This window comes from Bos javanicus, chromosome 18, assembly GCF_032452875.1.
Source record: "Bos javanicus breed banteng chromosome 18, ARS-OSU_banteng_1.0, whole genome shotgun sequence".
Taxonomy (NCBI): Eukaryota; Metazoa; Chordata; class Mammalia; order Artiodactyla; family Bovidae; genus Bos; species Bos javanicus.
In genome coordinates, this window is record NC_083885.1 from 65839637 (window position 1) to 65860153 (window position 20517).

The 20517-nt window shown below is 42.6% G+C and overlaps 1 protein-coding gene and 1 pseudogene across 3 annotated transcripts in view; one reads left to right on the forward strand and one right to left on the reverse strand.

Moving 5' to 3' along the window:
• LOC133229810 (zinc finger protein 256-like) overlaps nt 1–20517 on the forward strand; it is a 30923-nt gene that overhangs the window by 4289 nt on the left and 6117 nt on the right. The window contains exons 1-2 of one of the 3 annotated variants that reach the window (XM_061386567.1): nt 5136–12125; nt 15826–15952. In XM_061386567.1, coding sequence (XP_061242551.1) covers nt 12096–12125; nt 15826–15952 — 157 coding nt within the window. In that variant the 5' untranslated portion in view covers nt 5136–12095. Of the gene's footprint in view, nt 1–1235; nt 12126–15825; nt 15953–20517 lie in introns of those variants that run through there. The other 2 variants (XM_061386568.1, XM_061386566.1) reach the window with 2 other exon arrangements.
• On the reverse strand, nt 4555–5006 carry LOC133229826 (large ribosomal subunit protein P1-like; annotated as a pseudogene).

Sequence of the window (20517 nt, forward strand, 5' to 3'; positions counted from 1 at the left end):
AGATGCAAGTAATCTGTGCTCCTCAGGTTCTACTTCTTTCTTCTCATAAACATTTCCATGTAACTGCCTTTGCTGGGAATTAATTCTATGGTGTAGAGCATGCACTTCTTGCAAGAACCTTTCAAAAGTTCTCTTAATAGTATTTAAATGTTTTCCTCTGGTTTATGATATGATGAATATGGGTCAGCTGCTCCTATGTGGTGTCTTTCCCCTTGTATTTGCATCATCCAGGTCCCATACACTTGTTCATTTTGGAAGTGGAGTGGGGAGCTCTTATTTGTCCACAAGCTGGATATGAATTCCAACTCAACCAAGTAGGCTCAAAGGGCTGCTGTACAGTAGCACCCTATGGGAGTGCATGATGCTAGTTCAAGTGATACCAGGAATTTGTTCTGTTCGACTTGAATTTTGATGGCTATTTCCAGTGACCACAACTTTTTTCTCCTTTTTTTTCCCCTCCATTCTTAATATTGCTGACTTAATTCTGCATTGTGGTTCTTCTACTTGTAGTCCAACCTAATCCTTATATCTCTGAACTCCTGTATCACCCAGTTTCCTCCCTGCTTTATCTGTTCATTCTGTAACATTGGCCCATATACTTTCTATAATCAAACATACCCATTCTTAAAATGTTCCTGACCAAAATCTACTTTTTTGCAGTTCTTTTTTCTTGGCCCTGGAAATACTCATCTACATTGCAGTCATGTGTTACCAGCAGACACAGTCCTGCTGACAGTTGTTTGTAACTAATTTATATATTTTTTCCTTTTTTTTTTTTTTTTTGTTAATGGCTACACTGGGTCTTCATTGTGGCACATGGGCTTCTCTAGGTTGCAGCTCATGGGCTTGGTTGCCTGTGGCTTGTGGGATCTTAGTTTTCCAACTAGGGATCAAACCCATGTCCTCTGCATTGGAACGCAGATTCTTTACCACTTGATCACCAAGGAAGTCCCTGTAACTGATATTTTAACTGTCAACAATTGAGTAATTTTTCACCCTGCTTTTCTTCTCTATGACACATCACATGGTTATCTTTTTTCTCATGTGGTCTTCCCCCATCCTGTGGCCTTTATAGCCCAGTATTGCTCATGATAATGTCATCAAGAAGCCAACTCCCTGTTCTTGTAAATAATCACATGGACTCATTCATGAGTTTGTCAGACACACACTGGTGTGTGGGCTCCCCCTGCCCCACTAAAGTCAACATGTGCTTCACCAACATTTCTTGCTTTTAGGTTGTTGCCATGAAGTGGAGAACAAGAAGACTTCTTTTGAGCAAAATGTTTCTTTTCAAAGAATGTCACAGATCAGGACTCCCAAGGCAGATCTATCCTCCAAAGAGGCCCACCCCTGTGAACTATGTGTCCAAATATTGAGAGACTTTCTGTACTTTGATGAATGTCAAGCAATACATTCAAAGCTAAAATTACATAGGTCTAGGAAACAGTTGTATGTCAGCACAAACCTTCATCAGCATCAGAAGCAGTGCATAGGGGAGAAACTCTTCAGAAGAGATGTGGATAGAACTTCATTTGTGAAGAACTGCAAATTCCATGTGTCAGGAAAGTCATTAGTCTTCAGGGTGGTTGAGAAGGACTTCTTGACCAGGTCTCAGTTTCTCCAGCAATGGGCTACTAACACCTGGGAGAGGTCAAACAGAACTGAGTGTGAGACAGCCTTTCAGAGGGGAAAAACTTATCCTAACTGGGGAGAAGTTACCAAGAAGTCACACCTCATTGTACACCAGAGAGTTCACACCAGGGAAAGGCCATATAAATGCAATGAATGCGGGAAATCATTTAGCCAAAACTCTATGCTCCTTCAACATCAGAGAATCCACACTGGAGAAAGACCTTATGAGTGCAGTGAATGCGGGAAAACTTTCAATCAACGTTCTGCCCTTCATCAGCATCAGAGACTTCACACTGGTTCAAGGCCTTATAAGTGCACTGATTGTGGGAAATCCTTTGCTGATAATTCCACCTTCATTAAACACAGAAGAATTCACACTGGAGAAAGGCCTTATGAATGCAGTAAATGTGGGAAAGCGTTTTCCCAAAATTCTTCACTCCTTCGACATTGGAGAATTCACACTGGAGAAAGGCCTTATGAGTGCAGTAAATGTGGGAAAGCGTTTTCCCAAAGTTCTTCACTCCTTCGACATTGGAGAGTTCACACTGGAGAAAGGCCTTATGAATGTGGAGAGTGTGGAAAATCGTTTAGACAAAAGCCCAACCTTATTCAACATTGGAGAATTCACACTAGAGAAAGACCTTATAAGTGTGGGAAATTATTTAGCAATAAGTCCCATCTCAACCTTCAAAGAGTTCACACTAGAGAAAGGCCATTTGAGTGTGGGGAATGTAAGAAATTCTTTGGCAAGAAGTCCTACCTCATTATACACCAGAGAGTTCACACCGGGGAAAGGCCATATAAATGCAATGAATGTGGGAAATCATTTAGCCAAAACTCTATGCTCCTTCAACACCAGAAAATCCACACTGGAGAAAGACCTTATGAGTGCAGTGAATGTGGGAAAACTTTCAGTCAACGTTCTGCCCTTCATCAGCATCAGAGACTTCACACTGGTTCAAGGCCTTATAAGTGCACTGATTATGGGAAATCCTTTGCTGATAATTCCACCTTCATTAAACACAGGAGAATTCACACTGGAGAAAGGCCTTATGAGTGCAGCAAGTGTGGGAAAGCGTTTTCCCAAAGTTCTTCACTCCTTTGACATCAGAGAGTTCACTGGGAAAAAATCTTACAAGTAAAGAAAATTTGAGAAGCTGGTTAGCCCAAGCTGTTTTTCAAAATCAGAGAACTCACATTGGATCAAAGCCGTGTGAGTGCCATGAGTGTCAGAAATACTTTGCAAAAAGCTTCAGGTTCATTAAACACAGGAGTGTTCATACTGCAGAAAGGCATTATATTGTAGAAAAGGTTTGAATTCCTTTACCTACAGCTCTAGTCTCATAGAACACCATAATGTTCACACTGGATAATAGCCTTGCAGATGTGACTAATGTGGGAAGTTGTTTTTTTAGCCAAAACTCTAGCCTCATGACATACTGGAGAGTTCACAGGCTTCACTCTTATTTCATTGAATACCACAAAGTTCAGAAAAAAGGGTTGTGCAGGGATGAATTACTGGTCAGTATAACACTGTGGAGATCCCTTATGAGGGTGTTGTCTGCCTCTGTTGACCTCATACATGCAATAAACTGCCGGAGTCCATCTCCAGCAGCCAGGGATTCAACCTAAAGGGGTGAGCGGTGTGGGCGAGAAACTGAGGCAGCCTCTCATTTTTCTTGGACTTCCTGTTTATTTCAAGCTTATGATTCTCTTTTATACTTTTACAAAAGCATTAGGTCAGAGGTTTGATATTTTTAGTTCCCATTGACCCAGATTTATTTTTCTCCAAAAATCATTGTTGCCCCTCAAAAGGAGCTCCTTCCTCAGTGATTCTCTTATCAACTTCTTCTTATGTGTCCTTGTGAAAACACTGTAATTCATGCTAATGTCTGGGCTGCATACCACATTCCTCAGTTTAATTCTTATCTTTCTAAGTCCTGTTGGCCCCTAGTATCCTAAGCTCACTATTTCTTAGAAATATTTCTTAGAAAGGGCTTCTAGCTAATAATATCTCTAAAGTCCCTAATTTCTGTAAGCTATAGTAGAATATGCTAACATTTCAGCAATCCTTAAATCTTTAGCTTCTAATTATTTTAATTATTCCTAAGCCCTAAATTCAGCAAACTCCTTTGCCATAAACACTTTTCTCACAAATGGGCTTCAGATAGCAATCCCTCCCATGGCTTCAAGCTGTGGCCTGTGTGCTCACTCTGGAACACTTTTTTGTAAAAGTCCTTGAACAAATGTCAGTGATTAACTTTATGAATTATTCTTTGAGCACAGCTGCAGAAGGCTTTATGCCTTTTCACGCTCCTCTCAAAAACAATAAGCACCTTAATATTCTCTTCAGTCAACTCAGCCTAGGGAAGGAAAAAACAAGTCAGAATCACAAAGCCTAACTCCTCCATTCCGGGTCCATGCCTATGGGACAAAGGGAAGGGGGTTAGGGCCGTGCCTCCATTTTGTCAGCAATGCCTAATGCAGCTCCTGACATCAAACCACTAATATTCCAGGTTTATGGGAGCTTCAGTGCATTTCTTAACCTGCCCAGAGCCCTTGCCAGATTTATGTCATTGCCAGTTCCATAGCAAAAGCCATTTCACGACTGGCAGGTGCTCATGATGTACATTTTTGAACCACCCTGAGTCCAAGGAAGAACATTTTGATGTTGTCCCATTTATGGGAGCCTTCGTGATAAATCTGAGCACTCATTCCTTTCTAATTCCTTTGATGGGTTACATCTCTGAGTCGACCAGTTTTTGTCCTAGACTACTCTGCTGGTGACTTGCAAACTGAGCCTACTTTTCTCAGTGTCTGTTGTGACTCCTGTGATGAGATTTTCCTCCTCTTCCTGCCTCAAGCCCAGGAATAGTCTGTGTCCCATTGTACTGGTTTGTGTGGAAAATGAAGGCCTTACTCTTTTTTTTTTTTTAACAGCTCAGATTTTTATTGAATGTTACTAAAGAGGTTTAGTCAAAAAGACCAAAGCCCATGTCATCATCAGATTCTTCAGATTCTTCTTTCTTTGTTTCTCCTTTCTTCTCCTCAGCTGGGGCAGCAGTGATAGATGGGGCAAGACCTCCTGCTGGTGCAGCACCAGCTGCCATGGCAGGTCCACCAGCCCCCAGGTTGCAGATGAGGCTCCCGATGTTGACAGTGGCCAAAGCCTTTGCAAACAAGCCTGGCCAGAAAGGCTCAACATTTACACTGACTGCCTTTTAATGAGGGCATTGATTTTATCCTCCATGACCATGCAGAATGAGGGCAGAGTAGATGCAGGTGAGCTCTGAGATTGAGGCCATGGTGAGGGCAAATGCTAGGTGGGGGCTGCCAGGCATGGTGCTAGTCACTGGATGAAGTGAGGGCCTCATCCCAAAATGGCCTTCGCTTCCTCGGAAGAACCAAGCACCTTAGCAGCAGAGGAGGATAAAGCAAGACCTTACTCTAAGTTCCTTCAATCTTGGGATTTTATTCACTGTGGTGACTTGAAAACAGCTGGGTTCTAGCAGCAATCAGGGTTGAGAAGCTTTTTTGTGGAATTGCACACTCTCTGCCTCAGAGGGAACAGTATGCTGTGAATGTACCTCTCTCTAGTTTTGTCCTAGTTGGCATTGCTGCTCAGGGCCTCCAAGAAAAGACTGCAGGGATTTGTGGTTCTTATTGGTAGCCTGGATGCATTGGTATTTTGTTGGTTCAGATGTCAGTCTTCAGACGGGCAGTTGTGATACCTTTGCTGCTTCCTAAGGCAAGAAAATTTTCTTCTTCCCAGGGATCATGGATTGCATCCAGTTAGTAAGAGAAGTCTGTTCCCTAGGTCCTGCAGTGGAGCCATGTATCCTCATATGTAGAATTCCAGATAGTGGCAGCATAGATTATACAGTCGTACAGACAGGGGGAATCATCTGTTAAAGGAACACTGAATTTGTAGGGAGGGGGAAAGGCTACCACAAGTTTGTGGAAATGTGTCTATATTGAAGGGGACTCCACAATATTCCAGCTATTAGCTGTGAAGGATGAGCCAGTGCAGAAATTGTCATGGCATTCAGAACTATGTATCTTGTATAGGGAAGCTGTTGTGAGATGAAAAAATCATCAGTGGTTTTGTAGTGTCTATGTGATTTCACTTCAGATGTGTTGCTGCGCAGGAAAATGAGGATAGTGAGGATGTGCTGTCCCCACTGAATGCAATGTCACCCCTGCATTCCTATTGAATTTTGGGGGGATTTCCTAGCAATTCAGTAGTTAGGGCTTGGCACTTTCACTGCTGAGGGCTCAGGTTCAGTCTCTGCTACAAGCTGCAACCACAAAAAAATTAAATATTAAAAAAAATTTTTTTTTGAAGTTTCTGTTTTTTTCCTAACAAAAAAGATAGTGAAACAGCAAAAACTTATGTTGGAATTTTATTTATTTTTCAGTGATGTGACCTCTCTGGCATAAAAATAATTGTTTTTTTAATGGAGTATTTCATAAACACTTTGTGTACTGTACACAATGCAGTAGCCACATACAGCATATACTTTTAAAGTTTAATCATTAATATTCTTGATCACTTAAAACTTTTTTTATTATAGCATGTGCCAATCTATGCTGTACAGCACGGTGACTCAGTTATATGCATATATATGTTCTTTTTTAAAAAATATTCTTTTCTACTATGATTTATCACACAGAGTATTCAATATAGTTCCCTGACCTTGTTTCTTGATTAATTCTTAAATCTAGATACTCAACGTTTTCAAGCCATGATTTGTAGCTCTGAATAAATAGGCTTTGAGTGTTCTCATTTGGTTGGCCATCTTTATTTCCACAAGTGTAAGTAAGTGTAGTCAAAATTCTATGTTATAAATTGATTTGAAATAGTTTTTGACTATGTGATTATACAAGTATTCATTTTATACATTTAGTTTGTTGTATTTCATTTTCCATTTTAGGTTATTGACATTTTAGCAACAAATGGATCTAAGGAGATACCCTTAACTAACATCTTTAAAGGAGGCATTGTTAGTCTAAATTGCATCTGGAAGCCTCATCACACCATATATGGAAAGTGGTCCATTGGTTAATCAGAATTTTCTTTTCCTTGTGAGTAAACAATACTGTAGGAACCACTTAGGGGGACTTCAGTTCAGTCACTCAGTCGTGTCCGACTCTTTGCAGCTCCATGAATTGCAGCACACCAGGCCTCCCTGTCCATCACCAACTCCAGGAGTTCACTCAAACTCATGTCCATCGAGTCAGTGATGCCATCCAGCCATCTCATCCTCTGTCGTCCCCTTCTCCTCCTGCCCCCAATCCCTCCCAGCATCAGAGTCTTTTCCAATGAGTCAACTCTTCGCATGAGGTGGCCAAGGACTGGAGTTTCAGCTTTAACATCAGTCCTTCCAAAGAACACCCAGGACTGATCTCCTTTAGAATGGACTGGTTGGATTTCCTTGCAGCCCAAGAGACTCTCAAGAGTCTTCTCCAACACCACAGTTCAAAAGTATCAATTCTTCAGCGCTCAGCTTTCTTCACAGTCCAACTCTCACATCCATACATGACCACAGGAAAAACCATAGCCTTGACTAGACGGACCTTTGTTGGCAAAGTAATGTCTCTGCTTTTGAATATGCTATCTAGGTTGGTCATAACTTTCCTTCCAAGGAGTAAGTGTCTTGTAATTTCATGGCTGCAGTCACCATCGGCAGTGATTTTGGAGCCCAAAAAAAATAAAGTCTGACACTGTTACCACTGTTTCCCCATCTGTTTGCCATGAAGTGATGGGACCAGATGCCATGATCTTAATTTTCTGAATGTTGAGCTTTAAGCCAGCTTTTTCACTCTCCACTTTCACTTCCATCAAGAGGCTTTTTAGTTCCTCTTCACTTTCTGCCATAAGGGTGGTGTCATCTGCATATCTGAGGTTATTGATATTTCTCCTGGCAATCTTGATTCCAGCTTGTGCTTCTTCCAGCCCAGCATTTCTCATGATGTACTCTGCATGTAAGTGAAATAAGCAGGGTGACAATATACAGCCTTGATGTACTCCTTTTCCTATTTGGAACCAGTCTGTTGATCCATGTCCAGTTCTAACTGTTGCTTCCTGACCTGCATATAGGTTTCTCAAGAGGCAGGTCAGGTGGTCTGGTATTCCCATCTCTCAGAATTTTCCACAGTTGATTGTGATCCACACAGTCAAAGGCTTTGGCATAGTCAATAAAGCAGAAATAGATGTTTTTCTGGAACTCTCTTGCTTTTTCCATGATCCAGCGGATGTTGGCAATTTGATCTCTGGTTCCTCTGCCTTTTCTAAAACCAGCTTGAACATCTGGGGGACTTAGCTATAGATAATTTATGAATAAGTTAAAGCTTTCTCACTGGTGAAACCACCTAAACCCTGCCCCTTTTGTGTTACTTAAAGGGGCAGGATTTAGGTGGAAGTAGCTCGGTGTCCTTTGTGTGTGTGTGTGTGTGTGTGTGTGTGTGTGTGTGTGTGTGTGCTGAACCATATGGCTTGCCAAATCTTAGTTCCTTGACCAGGGATCAAACCTGTGCCCCCTACAGTGGAAGCACAGTCTTAACCACTGGACCACCAGGGAAATGCCACTCAGTGTCCCCTGAATTTGCAATTTCCACATGGAGGAAACCTTCCATGTACATTCAGCATGGTTGTGTTCAGATCTCTGGCATTGTCAAAGACTTCCTAAATCCCAGGTTGGAAAAGAAAGTTTATTAGAACATTCATTTCTCTTCTGTGCGCACACAGTCCAGGCAACTTCTGACTGAGACAAGAAAAACAACATTGGTTGGAAAATCTCTTAGACCTTTCCTGAAAAGGATTTGAAGATTAATGAATCTTGTAGACTTTAAAGATTAAAAATAATACAACCTCCCCCCTTTAAAAAGGTTTTTAAAAGGACACTAGAAAATGTAAGAAATTATACTAAGCTAGTAAAGGAACGATAAACATTAGGTTCTAATGGTTTGGATGGAGTCAGCACTTCACATTAGTAAACACAATCTTGCTCAAAGTTGTTTTCTCAAAAGTTTAAAAAGTATAATTTTTAATATTTTCCACTTATGGGTTACCAGGTGAGAAGAAACAGGAGACTGTCAGAGCTTTTGCATAATTTGAAGTGTCTTTAAGCATTTGATTTATGTATATGGATATTTATAATTTATATTTTTAAAAGTTTCTACAGTAGCCATACCAGGATGACTTTTTGAACAAAGAACACTTCATAATTTTAATTTTAAAACAGAAACTACATTTTCTACCATGGAAAAATATTATCACACTATTGTCATTTATAGAAGACTAAAATTTAGTATCTAAAGATTTGAAATTTATGAATATACTCCACTGGGTTTATGGGTCAGCTAACTTGTTAATATTTCCACAAATAATTGTGTCTGCTCAGTTCAGCATCTTAATGTGAAGTACCCTTCATTCTCTTTCCACCCTTTATCTCAGCTTCCTGAGTGCTCACACCCTTCCACATACTTGTCCTTCATGTGTACTTTTCTCTCTCTGGAATATTCTTCCCAACACTTGACATTTAGTAAATCACCAAAAAATAATCATTGCAAACATTAAAAAAAAATATCTTCAGAGAATTTTCCCAGAGACTTTAGGTAAAATTCACTGGAGTGCTGGTGTGGCTGTTTCTCTTTGTCCTGGGCTATGTAAGGGGTGTAAGGACAATGCTTTCTTCCCAGAGAAACAAAATGGACCACAGTTCATCAGATGTTTTACACCTAGTTTGTGCTTATGATGAATGGCATCTGTCATTATTTCTGTTTTCTTGCCAGAAAAAAACCCACGGACAGAGGAGCCTGGCTTAGTGACTAAACAGCAACAACAACAGAACCTTACATCTTGGGCTTCCCTGGTGGCTCAGTGGTAAAGGATCCTAACGTGATGCAAGGGACTTGGGTTGGGAAGATCCCCCAGAGAAGGAAATAGCAACCCATTCCACTATTCTTGCCTGGGAAATCCCATGGACAGAGTAGCCTGGTGGGCTACGTTCCACGAGGTATCAAAAGAGTCAGACACGACTTTGTGACTAAACAACAACTTAGATCTTGCGGTACAAAGACATTATGCAGTAGTTGCAGAATGTGAGCTCAGTAGTTGTGGCACACAGGTTTAGTTGCGCTGAGGCACGTGGGATCTTCCCAGACCAGGGATCGAACCCGTGTCTCCTGCATTGGTAGGTAGATTCTTAACCACTGCTCCACCGGGGAAGTCCCCAAAACCCTTACATTTTAAAAACAATCTGAAGAGTTTATACATTAAAATACATGCTGTCTGGGATTCATTTCAGTTCATTCGCTCAGTCGTGTCTGACTCTTTGTGACCCCATGAACCACAGCATGCCAGGCCTCCCTATCCATCACCAACTCCTGGAGTTTGCCCAAACTCATGTCCATTGAGTCGGTGATGCCATCCAACCATCTCATGCTCTGTCATCCCCTTTACAGGTGAAATAATATACTAAGGTGCATGGGGTAGATGAAACAAGACTGACCATGAAATAGCAAATAGTGCTGGAATATTGCAAAACGCTGCAGCCATTGTCACATGTCAAAATGGCGTTTGTTTTGTTCTTCTCTTTTTTGAGATTGACAACAGATTCAGAAAGGAACTGAATATATGTGAGGATATGAGGTAATATATATTAAATAGATGAAAGTATTGCTCAATGAATTGGACAGAGTCAGTTCAATTCAGTCACTCAGTTGTGTCTGACTCTTTGTGACCCCATGGACTACAGCACACCAGGCCTCCCTGTCCATCACCAACTCCTGGAGTTTACCCAAACTCATGTCCATTGAGTCAGTGTTGCCATCCAACCATCTCATCTTCTGTCGTCTCCTTCTCTTCCCGCCTTCAGTCTTTCCCAGCACCAGGGTCTTTTCAAATGAGTCAGCTGTTCACGTTAGGGGGCCAAAGTATTGGAACTTCAGCTTCAACATCAGCCCTTCCAGTGAATATTCAGGACTGATCTCCTTTAGGATGGACTGGTTGGATCTCCTTGCAGTCCAAGGGACTCTCAAGAGTCTTTTCCAGCACCACAGTTCAAAAGCATCAATTCTTCGGCGCTCAGCTTTCTTTATAGTTCAACTCTCACATCCATACATGACTACTGGAAAAACCATAGCCTTGACTAGATGGACCTTTGTTGGCAAAGTAATGTCTCTGCTTTTGAATATGCTGTCTAGGTTGGTCATAACTTTCCTTCCAAGGAGTAAGCGTCTTTTAATTTCATGGCTGCAGTCATCATCTGCAGTGATTTTGGAGCCCCCCAAAATAAAATCTGCCTCTGTTTCCACTCTTTCCCCATCTGTTTCCCATGAAGGGATGGGACGGGATGCCATGATCTTAGTTTTCTGAATGTTGAGCTTTAAGCCAACTTTTTCACTCTCCTCTTTCATCAAGAGGCTCTTTAGTTCTGCTTCGCTTTCTGCCATAAGGGTGGTGTCATCTGCGTATCTGAGGTTATGATATTTCTCCCAGCAACTATAAAGGCAGGATTTCTGTTGTCTTGGGAATCATTGTCAGAGACCTATCTTTTTATTCCTTCCTCAAAGTGGCTCAGCATCCTTTTCCTTATCTACACTTTTGTGTATTTGTCTATATCAAACACAGATGAACAGTGCACTATTGTCTATTAGCTTCAGTTTCCAGTGTCTCCATTCTGTGTCTAAGTGACTCTGCATAGGTCACTTGGTTTTTTTTTGTTTGTTTGGACGTGCTGGGATGCTTGTGGGATCTTAGTTCCCTTATCAGATATTGAACCACGCCTCCTGCCTTGGAAGGGAGGAATCTTAATCACTGGACCGCCTGGGTAGTTCCAGGATGCATTTGGATTGATACATTTGAGAGCATCTGGAAAGGTGCTCTTAGACTCTAGGAACACTCTGAGCTTCGAAGACTTTGAAAAAAAAAAAATGTCTCCAAACACTTGGGTGATCAGTTACAGATAGTAATCCTCAAACATCTGAGTGCATTCTCTTTAAGAAGGAACGCCCCACCTCAGTCTCTGGACTTAGGTTGTTATTTTAGCAAATCTCACAGTGTAGCTTCGACTTTTCTCCTGGACGTCAGGGATAACTCAAACGGGATCTTGGTTCGTATATCTGTAGGAAATACATTACCCAGGCGGCTGTGCGATGGGTGGCTGCGACGATCAGCCAATTAAGACAAAGCCGCATTTTCCTGTGAGGCAATAATGTCTGGGCGGGACTTCCGGCTGCGACGCTATGAGCGTCATTTTGAAAGTGCTAGAGCTTTTTCCTAATTCAAGCGCTTCGGTTACTCGTCCTGGGAAGCGGGGATGAGACTGAGAAGGTACCCGCTGCAGAGAGGCGGGTGTGAGGCTCGGTGACACCGCCCAGGGTGCGCCGCGCCAAGATCCGGAGGGCCCCCCGGGCGGGGTACTCCAGCTGCTCCGGGCCCGCTCCGCCCGCCGAGTCCGATGGCGGCGGCACTAGGGGACCCGCCTCAGGTAAACGCTGGGCCCCCTGGGCCTTCCCCGCCCTCACCCCACCAGACACTAAAGCCCCGAGCGTCGAGGGGGTGGGGGGCGCCTGCCCACGTGCCCGGGATCCAGGCCGGTGAGGCCGACTTGGGTGGGGCTCTGTGTCTGACAGTCTGTGAATGCGCGTGGGGGAGAGTGACGGGCGGAGGAGCTGCGGGCGCAGAGATTTGGAGGTGGTCCTGACGAGGGCTGCTGCTGCTGCCGCTGCTGCTAAGTCGCTTCAGTCGTGTCCGACTCTGTGCGACCCCATAGACGGCAGCCCACCAGGCTCCTCCGTCCATGGGATTTTCTAGGCAAAAGTACCGGAGTGGGATGCCATTGCCTTCTCCAGACCAGGGACTAAGGTATAGCAATTCTCCATCCTCCTAGCAGTTTCTGCTAGGAGCAAGTTGCAGCTGGGCCAGTGAAGGTTGCAGTGCTGCTGCGAGAAAGGTTGGCCATTTATGGAAATTTCCTGGCAGCTCAGTGGTTAGGATTCCACCTCTCTTGGCCGAGGGCCCCGGTTCAACCCCTGGTTGGGGAACTAAGATCTCACAAGTCCCACCGTGTGGCCAGAAAAAAGAAAAGACCATTTATCTCATAGATAATAGAGGGTTTGAATCGTAAGCGGGAAGTGATTGCATGCAGACCAAAATAGGCTCCCTCTGACTGGCAAGAAAAAAAAAAAAGTAGGAGAGGGAGGAAGGAGACAGGAAGCACAGAGGTATTAATTGTAATAGCCTGGGTGTGTATTGATGGGCCAGAGTGACTACCTTGGATGTGTGAAAAGTGGTTGAATTCTGGATCCATTTTTTGAGAAGGTGTTACTGAAATTGCAAGTCCTTGTGCCCTACACACAGTCAGGCCCATCAATATTAAAACAGAGTTTCGAACAGAGGTTTATTACAGGTTTGTACAATGAGATGGGTGGCTCATGCCCTAAGAGCCCCAAAGTTACTGAAAGCTTTCAGCAAGGCCCTTTAAAAGCAAAAGATGAAGTGTGGGTGTGGTTAGTTTTTGTAAATTTCTCATGTCAGATCCTTTGTTCTTGCTATCAGTTCATGGTCAGATAAGGATGTTCCTATAAGTCTCTACCAGATGAATGTTATTCTCTGTCCTGACAAGAAAGGGCAAAGTCCCGAGGCACAACTTTAACCCTCCAATGTCTCAGTCCTAGCTAAGAGGAGGCAGATTGCAGTTGGGAGCTCCTTCAAGGCCAGGTCCCCAGACTTGCCCCGCTGTCATCCCTGAGGGAGCCAGGCACCCGACCCAACTGGCCCTCAGTCTCAGTTCAGCCCAGTCACTCAGTCCTATCTGACTCTTTGCGACCCCATGGATTGCAGCATGCCAGGCTTCTCTGTTCATCACCAACTCCCAGAGCTTACTCAAATTCATGTCCATTGAGTCGGTGATGCCATCCAGCCATCTCATCCTCTGTCGTCCCCTTCTCCTCCTGCCTTCAGTCTTTCCAGCATCAGGGTCTTTTCCAATGAGTCAGTTCTTCGCATCAGGTGGCCAAAGCATTGGAGTTTCAGCTTCAGCATCAGTCCTTCCAACGAATCTTCAGGACTGATTTCCTTTAGGATTTACTGGTTTGATCTTGTTATCTAAGGGACTCTCAAGAGTCTTCTCCCAACACCACAGTACAAAAGCATCAACTCTTCAGCCCTCAGCTTTCTTTATAATCCAACTCGGGCTCTTCCGACTGCCCAAAGTGGGAAACCAGTTCTCACAGACTGCAAACCATGTAACGGCAACTGCTGTTACATCTCAGAGACAAGGATGGGAGAGAGGTTCACTACTGCCTCACGGCCTGGGCCACGGCTAGTAGAGGGCCTTATGAGGGCGCTGAAGCCCTGCAGGACATAATCCCCAGCCTGTTTCCTGGACTCTCCAGGTGACCCACTGGCCCAAGCCTGGTTGCGCTGGAGGGCCTCCAGAAGAAGGCCTGAATCTGCATCCTGGCTCACTCGGCAACTGATGATCACCACACCACTGACCCTTGACTGAATCACTTCCCTAAAGGTCACTCATTGACAGTTGGTTGCTTGTGGGGAGGGTCCTCTGAGGCACTGACCGGTGGCTGAGCAAGACTTGTTGCCTAGTTACAGAGCGCAAAGTAATGAGGCACAGCCATGGCTGCCTGCTAAGGGCTGTTCTCACCCTGCTCTCATACAAAGGGACAAACACAATTGTGGGTGTTGTTGGTGATAAGAGACAGGCAGTTGTGAGGCGTGACTCGGGCTTTGGCCCTAGTGGACAAAGGGGTAGAAGACCCAGCAACTGGATGGGGACCTTAGCAGCAGGTTAATTTTCCTTGGAAATATGAGTTTGTTTTGGCTCTCTGAAGAGTCTGAAGTGTTTCCGAGAAGACTGAGCGTAGGCAACGTGGGCAGTTGACTAGGCAGGAATGGAAAACTGGGGGACATGTTCAGGAATGGAAATTTTCAAAAGTGATGACCATTGTGTGGATACAAGTGGAGCTGTGGATCACATTTAGGAAGGGAATGCAGGTTATAGTGGCCGTGGTATTAGTAGGTCAGAAAGACTAGGGTGTGTGCTAAGGAGTAGTACTTTTGCTCAGGGTTTGTAGGGCATTGCAAACCCAAGTGAAGTGAGAAGTGGCCGTGGGACCCGTGTAAGAGACGTCAGCTTGGCAGGCGGCCAAGGCTTCAGTGGGATGAATGGAGTCTGAGATATGGCTGAGGAGACCCAGGAGTAATTGAGACAAGAAGGCAGTAAGAAAAAAAATAAAAATAAAAAAAAGAAGGCAGTAAGGCTGGGGCTGCTTCTCATTTAGTACTATATGGCTTCTCCAGAATGTTGCAATGAACTTTGACAGGGTCTGGGATGTTTTAGTCTTGCTAGCGGATAAGGTTTGGAGCAGATGTCATTTGTGCGTCACTGTGACTGGAGGGGAGATTTTTAGGGCTGGATTTTTTTTACAAAGGTTGAGTGGAGAGAGGCGTGTTGTGGTTGTTGAAAGGGCAAAGCTGGCAGTAAAGAAGTTGAAGAGAGTTATGGGAATGTGAAAATCATATGTGGTTTTAGGGTGGGGAATATTGAAGGAAGGACTGGCAGCAGGTGGCAAGATCTAAGCAGCATGTGTGGCTTAGTCTGGTGTCAGATCCATCAGAGGACTGGGGTTGTAGTGAATCTTCTTTAAATTCTCAAGCATCCTCTGGATGGCAAGCACCAGGTGTGCATGTATGTTCAGGAAGAATTCTGTGGTGTGGTGCAGGGAGATGGCAGTGCTGTGGAAGTGTAACTGTAGAGTCTGAAATTGTGAGAGAAGTGCTACCTACAGAATGATGTGCCCATTGAGAGGAAGTGTGAACTGATGACCTGTTGAGTATTTACAGGTGAAGCATGAGCTTATCTTTGGCTGTGTCTGGATTCCCATAATTTGGGAGACTCTAGGGGAATTGCTTATTTGGAGGGACAGGACATTGCAGGCCAAACCCAGAGTTTAGATGGCATCTGTGTGCACACAATTCTGGAGAAGCCTTGTAGTACTGCCCCCCGCCCAGTTACTGCTGAGGGCTGAACACAGTGAGTAAAGCAGGTGGTGAAGAGAGAGAAGGCATCAGTGGCACCAGTGGAGGATGGGAATGGCATAGGTGTTTGGAGAGATGTGTTGTGGATTCTTAGAGAACGTTCAAGGTTTCATTTGTCCCCTTCACCACAGGGTAGTGTGACGTTTCCAGATGTTGCTGTGTACTTCTCCTGGGAGGAATGGAGGCTCCTTGATGAGGCTCAGAGACGCCTGTATCTGGATGTGATGCTGGAGAACTATGCACTTATATCCTCACTGGGTAAGACCTTCAGCCTCCCTACTGACCTGGGCTGGCCTCTGTATCCTGCCTCACGCCCCAGAAGGTGCTCTGTCCTCACATGGTGTAGGCACTGCTTGCTTCCCCAGTGTTCTGGGTAGTTGTGGTTAATAGGGCTGGGGTGTTTGCACTGCCCTTTTTTCTCCCCTACAGCCCTAATACCTGCTATACTGAACTGTCACAGGGAAGGGTTTGTGGTTCATAGTCTTGCAGTAAGGCCTTTGGGTGCAGCTTTCTTGCCCTTTCCCTGAATGGGTCAGTGTGTCCAGATCCATGCGGTTGCCCCTCCTTTAGCTGACAATTCTGTTTCTGCCTGTTTATGGAATTGCAGCCGTTGTCATGGTGACTACTTACGTGAGCATTGGCTACTCTTGACCTCTCTCCTGTATAGCTCTTTTCATGACGTTTAGACCTCTTGTTGCCATTTCGTCCTGTCATCCCAACTTTATTGAGATATAACTGATAAAATTGTATGTACCTAATATATATGATGTAATGATTTGATATATATATAATGAAACAATTATCACCATGAACTTTATTAACACACCTATCACCAGACATAACCTTTTTTCTTTTGTGTGTGTGAGAATACTTAGGATTTGTTAGCAAATTTCAATTATACAATACAATATTAATGACTGTAGTCACTATTCTGCACATTTGGTTCTTAGAACTTACTCATAACGAAATGTTTTTGACCATCTCCCCGTTTTTCTAGCTCTCAATATTTGGCATTCTACTTTATGCTTCTCTAAGTTTGACTTTTAAAGATTCTATATTTAATAAACTGTTTGTTCTTCTCTCTGTGGCTTGTTTCATTTAGCATAATGTCCTCTAGGCCCATGCTTGTTGCAAGTGGCAGTTTTTCCTTTTTCTTGTCTGAATATTCCTGCACACATAATCATGGGAAAGTTGGTACATGTTTGTGTGTGTACCATATTTTATCACTTCATCCAGTAATGAACACTTTAAAATGTTTCTGTATCTTGGCTCTTTTGAATAATCCTGCAATGAATATGCACATGCACCTGTTTCATGAAGATACTGGTTTTGTTCCTTGGGATATATACCCAGAAGTTGGTGTGTTTGATAATATGGTAGTTCTGCTTTCAATATTTTGATGAATATTTGTGGTATTTTCCATGACTACGTTAATGTACATTATTTGCAACCATGTGCAATGGTTCCCTTTTCTGTGTGTCCTTGCTAGCATGTTACCCCTCATTTTAAAAAGAAATTATTTTTGGCTGCTCTGAGTTTTTGTTGCTGTGTGTGAGGTTTCTCTAGTTGAGATCAGTGGGGGCTACTCTAGTTGTGATGCGTGGGCTTCTTTTTTTTTTTAATTGGCGGCTAATTATTTTACAATATTGTAGTGGGTTTTGCCATACATTGACATGAATCAGCCATGGGTGTACATGTGTTCTTCTTCCTGAACCCCCCTCCCACCTCCCTCCCCATCCCATCCCTCAGGGTCATCCCAGTGCACCAGCCGTGAGTACCCTGTCTCATGCATCAAACCTGGACTGGCGATCTGTTTCACATATAATATACATGTTTCAATGCTATTCTCTCAAATCATCCTACCCTCGCCTTCTCCCATGGAGTCCAGCAGTCTGTTCTTTACATCTGTGTCTCTTTTGCTGTCTCGCATATAGGGTCATCGTTACCATCTTTCTAAACTCCATATATATGTGTTAATATACTGTATTGGTGTTTTTCTTTGTGACTTACTTCACTCTGTATAATAGACTCCAGTTTCATCCACCTCATTGGAACTGATTCAAAGATGCATAGGCTTCTGATTGCAGTGTCTTCTTCTGCTGTGGAGCACAGGCTCTAGGGCAAGTGGGCTTCACTAGTTGTGGCGCATGGGCTCAGTCACCCTTCAGCATATGGAATCTTTCTGCACCAGAGATCAAACTTGTGTCCCATGCATTGGCAGTTGGGTTCTTAACCACTGGACCACCCTGTGCGGGGGTGGGGGAGGGGTGGTTAAATTTTTTTTAAAGATTCGTTTATTTTTGGCTGTGCTGAGTCTTCATTACTGCATTTGGACTTTCTCTAGTTGCAGCAAGCAGGTCAACTTAGTTCCTTGACCAGGGATTGAACCAGGGTCATTGCAGTGAAAGCGCTGAGTCCTAACCATCAGATCTCTAGGGAATTCCCCTAGCTTTGTTTTCTTGAGGTTTTTTGTTTATTTTATAATAATCCTTTGACTACTTGCTAAGTTTTGTGGTTTTATATATAAATTGTCAGATTTTTTGTTCTATTTCTGTGGAAAATGTCCTTGGGATTTCGATTGAGATTGCATTCAATCTGTAGATTGCTTTAGGTAGTATGGACATTTTATTTTATTTTTTTTCAAGTTGTTTTTTTTTTATTTAAATTTAATACTGTTAATTCATCCAGTCAGTGAGCACGTAATTTCTTTCCATTTGTATCTTTTTCAATCTTTCAACAATGTCTTATAGTTTTTCATGTATAGGTCTTCATCCTTCTTGGTTAAATATTCCTAGGTATTTTATTCTTTTTGTTGGAATTATAAATGGCATTGTTTTAATTTTTTGCTAGCTCACTGTTCAAGTTTAGAAATTGAACTGCTTTTTGTATGTTGATTTTGTACCCTGCAACTTTGTTGGTTATTTCTAATAGATTATTGGTGGAGTCCTTCGAGTTTTCTATGTGTAAAACCATGATATCTGCAAATAGTGAAAGTTTTACTTCTGCCTTTCCATTTTGGATGCGTTTTTTTTTTCCTTTTTTTTTTTTTCCCCCTTGCCTGACTGCTCTTTGCTAGGACTTTCGATACTACATCGAATAAGAGTGGAGATCGTGGACATCCTTTTCTTGTTCCTGATTTTAGAGGGATAGCTTTTGACATTTCACCATTGAGCTTGATGTCAGCTGAAGGATTTTCCATCTATGGCTTTTATTATGTTGAGGTATGTTCCTTCTTTACCCACTTAATTCAGAGTTAATATTTTGTTCAGGATTTTTGCATCTGTGTTTATCAGAGATGCTGTCCTATAATTTTGTCTGTGTTGTCTTCATCTGGTTTTGGTATCTGGTGATGTTGCCATTGTAAAATGAGCTAGGAAGCATTCCTTTCGCCAATATTTTGAAAGAGTTTGAAAAGGGTAGGTATTTAATCTTTTTTGAATGTTTGGTAGAAGTCACCTGTGAAGCCAGGATTTTTATTTCCCTATATATGCCTACAGTAAGCAGTTATTGCTCTAAATTTCCCTCTTTGAACTGCTAAGGTATTTTTTGGTTTCTTCTGAGATCCATTATTTTTTCATGATTCTGTTGTTTAATTTCCACATATTTGTGAATTTTCCCAGTTTCCTCCTTGTTACTGATTTTTTGCTTCAATCCATTGTGGTCAGCAAAGATACTTTATATTATTTCAATCTGCTTAAATTTGTTAGACCTGGTTTTATAACCTATAGCATATGATCTGCTCTGGGCAGTGTTCTGTATGCAGTTGAGGAGAATGTGTATTCTGCTGCAGTTGGACGTTATATTTTGTATATGTCCATTTGATCTAAAGTATATTTTCAAGTGCAAAGTTTTTTTACTGAATGTCTGTATGGATGATCTACCTATTGTTGAAAGGAGAATATTGAAATCTCTAGCTCTTTTTTTTTTCCTCCCTAATTTTATTTATTTGTTTGACTGTGTCAGGTCTTAGTTGCAATACACAGGATCTTTTTTGTTTCATCACTTGAAATCTTTTGTTGAGGTACATGGACTCCCTAGTTGTGGCGCATGGGCTTCAGTATTCACAGCACACAGGCCCTGCACTGTGGTGAGCTGGCTCTGGAACTCATGGGCTCAGAAATTGTAGCATGCCAGCTTAGTAGCTCTGTAGCATGTGAGATCTTAATTACCTTACTAGGGATCAAACCCCTGTCCCCTGCATGGCAAGGTAAATTCCTAACCACCAGACCACCAGGAAAGTTCTATGACATCCCTTGTTATTGGGTTGTTATTCCTGCTTTTAGATTGGTTAACATTTGATGCATACATTTTCATGCTACGATGTTCAATGCATATACACTAACTATTGTTATAGACCCTTGATTAACTCTTTTATCATTATATCATGATATCATATCATTTGTCTTTTGTGGCAGTTTTTCACTTAATGTTTGTTTTGTCTGAAGCTATACAGTATTTATGCTGACTTCCAGTTTTCCATTTGCATGGAATATCTTTATGTTGCCTTCATTTTGAGCTCTGTGTGTCCTTAGTACTGATGTGTGAGTCTTTTTTTGACAACATAAAATTCGGTCTAATTTGATTGCTGTTTTTGTTTTAAGATTTTGATGTGGACTATTTTTAAAGTCTTTATTGAATTTGTTACAGTATTGTTTCTGTTTTCTGTTTTGGTTTTTTGACAGAGGCATGTGGGATATTAGCTCCCCTACCAGGGATTGAACCCACACTCCCTGTATTGGAAGGTGAAGTTTTAACCACTGGATCTCCAGGGAAATCGTGGCCACTGTTTATTGTTTTCTGGCTGTTTTGTTGTTGATGCAGAT